Raw genomic sequence first — 6,952 nt, forward strand, 5'->3', positions numbered from 1 at the left:
GGATGGATTGCTGCAGACCCCACCCACCCAGGCAACAGTCTGTTTGTGCCTCTTCCCTCCAGGAAAAGGTACAGGAATATAAAGACTAAAACAAACAGACTGAGACACAGCTTCTTCCCCAGAGCTGTGAAATCAATCACCCACCTAACCCCTAGTCACACAACACAACCTCCCCCCATGGACAAACACAGAACACTGGACCTCACACCTCTTCCTAAAGACTGAGATTTGCACTGAGCTGCACCTTATAATGTTACTACACTCTTGATGCTAACATGCTGCTGACCTCATTAGGTCCCATCCCTTTTTATTTGTTCATATTTTTATATTGACTTATACAATTGTGTGTTATGTAAATAATATGTCTGTCTTTTAAGCCGAGAGCTGCCGAAAAAAAATTCATTGTGCTATGCATAATGACAATAAAGCTTCTTGACTTGACTTGACTTGACTTGACTTGACTTGACTTGACTTGACTTGACTTGACTTGACATTCATTCCTGGCTTTCTTATTGTTGCCTCTGGTATCATTCTTTCTTCACTTCCACTTTGAGAAAAACTGATGGTCTAACAGTTCTCAAACGAATCTCTCCTGGATTAAACACAGACATTTCTGGGTCAGAAAGTGTCACCATGCGCCGAGTGTATCTACCTTGTCATTCCGGTTCAAACACTCAGGAGACGGGCTCTCAACATCACCATCAGCCATCTCTTCCTCATCGCTAACTTCATCTGTCAGGATTTCATCAGGACAGACTTCTAGTCCACCAATCTTCTTGGCTTTCAGCAAAATCTTCCCCTTCAGTTCCTGTAATGAACACCAATATCCAGGCATACAATCATGAAAGCAACACAGTGTACCTACACACTGTGTGTAAAGTCCACTTGCCCTTTTTCATCTGCACTATCATCCTGTCCATTTTAAAGTGTAAATGAGAAAATTCAAAATTTTCATTTGATCCAGATTCAGAACGAAAAAAATCCTGACTGTCAGTAGATGATGCTGAATGGCTGCTGGGATGCAGGACAGAGCAGCAGAACAAACTGACAGGAAACTCAGATGTCACTATTATTTGTCTTCAGTACCCAGACTGCTCATGAGGGTTGTCCATCTTCTTGCACTTTGCCGTCTGCTAACTAAATGCAGCCATGTACTGCTATTTAATTGGCAAAATCCTCAATAGAATTCCACACAGCATTTATCTACCATTACTTCAAGTTAGCATTGATTGTTCTAAGTGCTCTAATGGAAAAAAGTTCTGAAGTTATTGCTTTTAGAACTAGGTGGAAGATGGATAACAAGACACAGATGGACCATTAATTTTTAAAATGTCTCTGTATTATTGATATGTAAGCTTCCTTCAGATAAAGCAGGGTAAAGTTTAATAGTAACTCAGAGTAGAATGTTTACTGAAACTTCATGTCAGTCTTTAAAACATTACTGTTACTCAGTATATGTCCTGCCATTAAATGTACTGTAACATAACCATAAAATAATTAAAAATGAAAAAAAAAGTTTACTTTAATATGGAAGTATACAAATAGCGGTGTATTTGAACACCGTGCCAGTGACTCGGTGAGGCTAATAGCTAATGTTAGCATACTTTCAGTGACAACATGTTGTTTTGAAGGTGCAGTGTTTACTGTGGTCCATTTTAGTTTAGTGTGTTAGCATGCTAACATTTTCAATTAGCACTAAACAAAGTAGAGCTGTGTTGTTCAGCATTTCAAAGGTTTTGCAGGCATTAGGTCACAAACCAAAGAATTAGACAGACTGAAATTATGATGATGCTATATTACCAGTTACATTATATTTAATTCTGCAGGGATCATCAATATTGGTATAAAATGTTGTATCAATCCATCCAAAAGTTGTCAAGATATTTCAGTTGGACCAGAGTGGCAGACTAACCCACCAACAGCCTGTTTTGACAAATCTACAATCTGGTGCAGACATTCAAGCACTGTTTGAACTTGAGACATCTCCTGACGTCATCTAGCATCATCAGCAGGTCAGAACTTGTCCAGTACTTTTTATTTACAATGTACAGCCTCTCAGTGTCACTACGGTGGCTGTAGTTGACTCTTATTCTAACAGATACCTAGAAATTACAAATAAATTTAGGAGTTGACTGACTGTCAAGACAAAGCATTTTGAAAATTGTAAGCATTCTGTTTTTAAAGGAAAAAATGTCAGATAATAAACTGATTTAATAAAGTGAGTTATCTATCTAAATACATATCAAATTAATAGATGTCCTTACACAATGTCATTGCTGCATTTGTAGCATTTGTGTTCTTTGTACATGCTTCACAGTAGGTTAAAAGGAAAAATTTACTCTGGCATGTCTCATCTTAAGAAGTGCACTTTAGATAAAAACTGACAAAAACCCAAACAGATTCTAACCTGTGGAGAAGGAAGCTGTTGCGGGACCTGTCCATTCAGCAGGGTGGTCAACAGTGTGTCACCCAAGATCTGACGAAGGTGCTCAGCCATGACTGTCTGCTGCTCTACACTGCAGTGATTCTCAAGGGACAGGATGACTGGAAAGTCTGATGTCTGTCAAACAGGGGGAAGAAAAGTCTCAAAATGAACAAGTTGATAGTTCGTTGTCCTACACTGAAATTTTGTCAGATCTAGCAAACACAATGGAAAATTACATTACAAGTGTTATAACTGTATTGCATTTAGTTTCCATTCATTTCCATTATATCTTCCTAAAATCGAGTAGGAGCATTTTACTAGGATCAAATGGAGAAGTGGAGAGACATGAGTTCCTGATTGTTTCCCATGTAGGTTGGTCAGAAGGGTGAATGAATGAACCAACCTGTAGCAAATAATCAAATGGTGCTGCCCACCTTGAAGGCATATTCTCTGAGTGTAGAAATGACATCTTTAAAGAGAATCTTGGATGTCAGAGTGTGACCATGATACACAACAGGCTCTCCGTCACTGCCATCCCAGCAGTCCACCTCTACACACCGGCAGCCTCTTTTCAGAGCCCTGTACACACACACACACACACACACACAAATATATGCTCTAACCATTCTTTAAGTAAGTATTTTTAGTTAAACATAAAATATCACTTTAATGTTACACTTCTATCTATACATTTGCAATAAAAGCTGCATCTTTTACTCTCCCGGTCTAAAACAAAGCCTCATACAAAGATAAAACCTAGTGACTTGTAGAAAGTGTAATGAAATTCTTGTATCTCTTATCACTATGAAAATGGTTTATAGATCTTTTCCAGGTTTTGTTTCAGTCTTGTCCTGTGTGTTGTGTGTGCCGTGGTCCTCACTGGATGTACGCCTCCAGGCTGCTCTGTCCCCGCAGCTGGTTCTCCAGGAGGTAAGTGTTGTGTGAGGAGGAGATGAAGTAGTGGCTGAGTGGCTGGCTCATGTCCTGGTATAGGTCACAATGCTCAGGTTTAAATATAGAGCCGTGCCGGGAGCACAGGTACATCTGGAAGCCGTCAAGCGACATGGCGCCTTGCTTCTTGGCTGTACAGATGGTATAGATATAGGTGGAATTGGCATAAGAGCACAATATGGGTTTATTTGGCCACAGCAATGTTGATAGATTTTCAAATAAGGAATTTCTGACATTTTTGCACTCTACCATGACTGAAAACATTATTTTATTTCAGATGCACAGATCAAAAGGCAGCACAGCTGGCATGGTTTATATCTTTGCTGACATGCTGGACTGGAAAGAAAGGCACACACTCCGATTGTGTGCTATGTTTTGCAAGTATTAAGTCACAAAGACCTTCAGGTTTTAAGGCCATGCTAACAATGTGACTCCATAGATGGCAGAGATAGCCTGTCAGTTAAAATGTTTTCCCACTGCCACCAGAGGCCTTCCCATATCCAGTCCTGCTGGCCAGCTATTGGCCCAGGTTGCTTGGCCCCAGTACATGTTTGTGTTTCCATTGCACAGTGTTTTGGCCTGATCTGTACTGCCCACTCAGCTGGTTCTACACATGTGCAAAAAAGCAATTTACGGCAGTGTTTTATCACCTTTAGCAGAACAGACATCAACAACAGACATGCAACAGAGCAACCATGGTTTCAGCAACCACAGTTATTGTATTTTTATTTCTTCATAATGAGCTGCCATCTCCTACTTCTTTCTTTCTTTCTTTTTAAATAGGGTGGGTCTCATTTTCTGGCTAAGACATTTCCTGTAGCTCAAGTTATCTCTGTAGTGATGTAGATGGCTGAGCTGGGGATGGAGTAGCATGCTTTGGGACCTGTTTCTGAGCAGGGCCAGATATCATTCTCTTCAGCCTGGATTCAGCACAGGCACGGCCCATTTCTAAGGCAATTGAAACATGCAAACACTGGTACGGTATGGGTACAAGACAGTTTCTGGCAGTAGTGGAAAGATACATTAGTTGGTCTGTCAGCCTGCCGCTCTAGTTCAGACTAAAATATCTCAACAACTTTTGTATGCATTGCTATGAAAATCTGTGTAGACATTCGGAGTCCCTAGTGGACAAATCCAGCATACTGTAATGATTCTCTGACTTTTCATTTAGCACCACCAGCAGGTAGACATAATTGATTTTAAATTAAATATCTTGACAACTACTGGGTGGATTGCTATGAAATTTGCTATAGATATTCAAGGTCCCTTGCAGATAACGCTAACATTTTGTTAATCTCATAAAACAATGACATTCCTCAGCTGTACTTTGTGTTTAGTACCACTTAGCAAATGTTAATGGGATATTTATTATTGTGAACTTGGAAATATTATCAGCAAAACATCATGCTCCTAGTTTTGTTACTGTGAGCATGTTGTTGTTTTTAGGATTTAAAAATAATTGCTGTACCTAAGCACAGAATCATTAAGGTACCTGTAGATTCTTGGTCTTGTTAGTGAAAAGACAATACAAAGACTTTCTTCTTTACACCCATAATCTGAGACTGAAACTTTACTGTGAATACAACTGTGCAGATTTCAGATGTAAAGATGGGGATGAGGTAACATGTTTTAGCAAGTGGTGACATCTTGCAAGTGGGCATTCAAGCCTACAGAAAGAGTTGTCCAATCAAATTTGAATCAATGGTTAATGCATAACACTCTAAAAGTATCTTGCATAATAATCAAAGGTTGAAATTTAGAACCTAGATATTTTCAATAAGCACATCAATTCAGCACTCCAGATACAAAAGGGTCAGGCATGAGGTAGAAAGTCAGCCTACCTGTCCTACTTGTCATACATTACAAATAAACATTTGTGTATAAAGGCCTACTCCATATTGGAGATGTATGAGGTAGGTATTAATCATAAAAGGTACTAAAACAAAGTCTGACCACTCTCTGACAATTACTGAGAGAATATTAAAATTTATTTATTATATTTAATATTTAAACAACTTATTCCCATTGCTATTATTACATCATAGTTATATGTGGCTATATATTAGTGCTGTTGTGTTTGTCCTCATGTCCTTTGTACCTGATTCAGATGGCTCATAGCAGTCAATCAGGTCCTGGGCATGCTGGGCACTCTGCTCTCCCTCCTGCTGCTCCATCCTCAAGAAGCTTTCCAGCTCATCTAACATTAGCTTCTCTCCATCTCCAGAGTAGTCCTGGAACACCTTCCATACTTCATCCCTCTGAGTCAGTATCTTATAGAAGTGGACAAACTGTTCAATTTCCAAAGAGCCACTCTCTGATTGATCAGCCATCTGGAGGAGATATAGGATGAGCTATGGATTTTTGGGCTGTTTGAAAGACAAGTGTCATGTTCTACCACATGTTGGGAAGAATGTGCAACTCTAACAGGCCATTGACTCCTGTTATTCTTGCTGAATCACTAATTCTGTTCAACAAGAATTTACAATATGCTCAGATGTCAAAATCTTACTGTGAAGAGATGGAGAGCATGTTCTTCATTCATCTCTACGTTCATCATCTTCAGCAGTGTCCGCACTTCTTTGAAAGTCATCTTCCCATCTTTGTTTTTGTCAGCCTTCTGAAACCAGTCCCGGACCCATCTGAGAAGATGCTGAGGAAAACATCAGTTCAAACACCGTGTGGTGAACAAACCCAGATGTAAAGCACTTCAAAAATGTTAATATTTTGACCATGATCCTGAGAGTTCCACTTGAAAATCAGATATCCAGTGATAAAATAATCTTATGGGATGCACAAATGTAAATGTGAATGAATGGTTCCACTTTTAGTCACACTACTTGGAGCTCTGTTCAAAGAACACTGAAGGATGAACTAGTATTTGATATTAGCTGACACTTTTGTTTTTCTAAAATTCCTATTGTAACACACTGATGTACTGCAGTAAAAGGATACTGGTCCTGCCTCTCCTTTTCATCCATCGTTTGAGCCTTGTGTATAAGCTTGCGCAATCCTTGAATCCAGGCCTGGGCCTCCTCTGGTGAGTCGGCCACGAGATCCACGTTGCCTTGGCGACCGTGAAACACCAAGGTGAAACAGAGCTCAGCAGGGAACTCCTCAGCAGTGCTCAGCAGGACCTCGGACTGGTGGCCCTCTCGCACCATCTCCACATCAGTCACTGAGACTAAGACATGTCCAGAGTGTAGTTAAAGAGATGGTTCAGTGTTTGGAGAACTATACAACTTTATTTTTGGATGGATTTCAAATCCTTCTGCATACAGTTTACAAATATGTTGAACAGGAAACCTATATTAGTTTGATAAGTGCTTCTACTACTTTGTAGCCTACTTGTTAGACTGGTGTTAATTTTTTAAGAAATTCCTCTCATAGGTATGTTCCCTGCAGCCCGGGTTTGAGTCAGGGTTGCATCAGGAAGGGCATCCGGCATAAAACATGTGCCAAATGTCAACATGCGAATCGTCAGTGTGTCAATTCGGTGTGGTGACCCCTAACAGGAAAAAGCCGAAGGTGACATTCATTCATACTCTCATAGGTACAGTGGGTATGGAAAGTATTCAG

At 39.9% G+C, this 6,952-nt stretch overlaps 1 protein-coding gene across 4 annotated transcripts in view; it reads right to left on the reverse strand.

The window, feature by feature from the left end:
* Nucleotides 1–6,952, reverse strand: part of plcd4b (phospholipase C, delta 4b) — a 16,385-nt gene that overhangs the window by 5,036 nt on the left and 4,397 nt on the right. For 3 of the 4 annotated variants that reach the window (XM_020621639.1, XM_020621638.1, XM_020621641.1), the window contains 7 exons: nucleotides 6,329–6,557; nucleotides 5,886–6,015; nucleotides 5,475–5,706; nucleotides 3,306–3,507; nucleotides 2,860–3,004; nucleotides 2,408–2,560; nucleotides 653–808 (listed from right to left, as the gene is read on the reverse strand). In XM_020621639.1, coding sequence (XP_020477295.1) covers nucleotides 653–808; nucleotides 2,408–2,560; nucleotides 2,860–3,004; nucleotides 3,306–3,507; nucleotides 5,475–5,706; nucleotides 5,886–6,015; nucleotides 6,329–6,557 — 1,247 coding nt within the window. The remainder of the gene's footprint in view (nucleotides 1–652; nucleotides 809–2,407; nucleotides 2,561–2,859; nucleotides 3,005–3,305; nucleotides 3,508–5,474; nucleotides 5,707–5,885; nucleotides 6,016–6,328; nucleotides 6,558–6,952) is intronic. The other variant, XM_020621640.1, reaches the window with a different exon arrangement.

The sequence above is a fragment of the Monopterus albus genome, unplaced genomic scaffold (assembly GCF_001952655.1).
Source record: "Monopterus albus unplaced genomic scaffold, M_albus_1.0 scaffold263.1, whole genome shotgun sequence".
In the NCBI taxonomy this organism is placed as follows: Eukaryota; Metazoa; Chordata; class Actinopteri; order Synbranchiformes; family Synbranchidae; genus Monopterus; species Monopterus albus.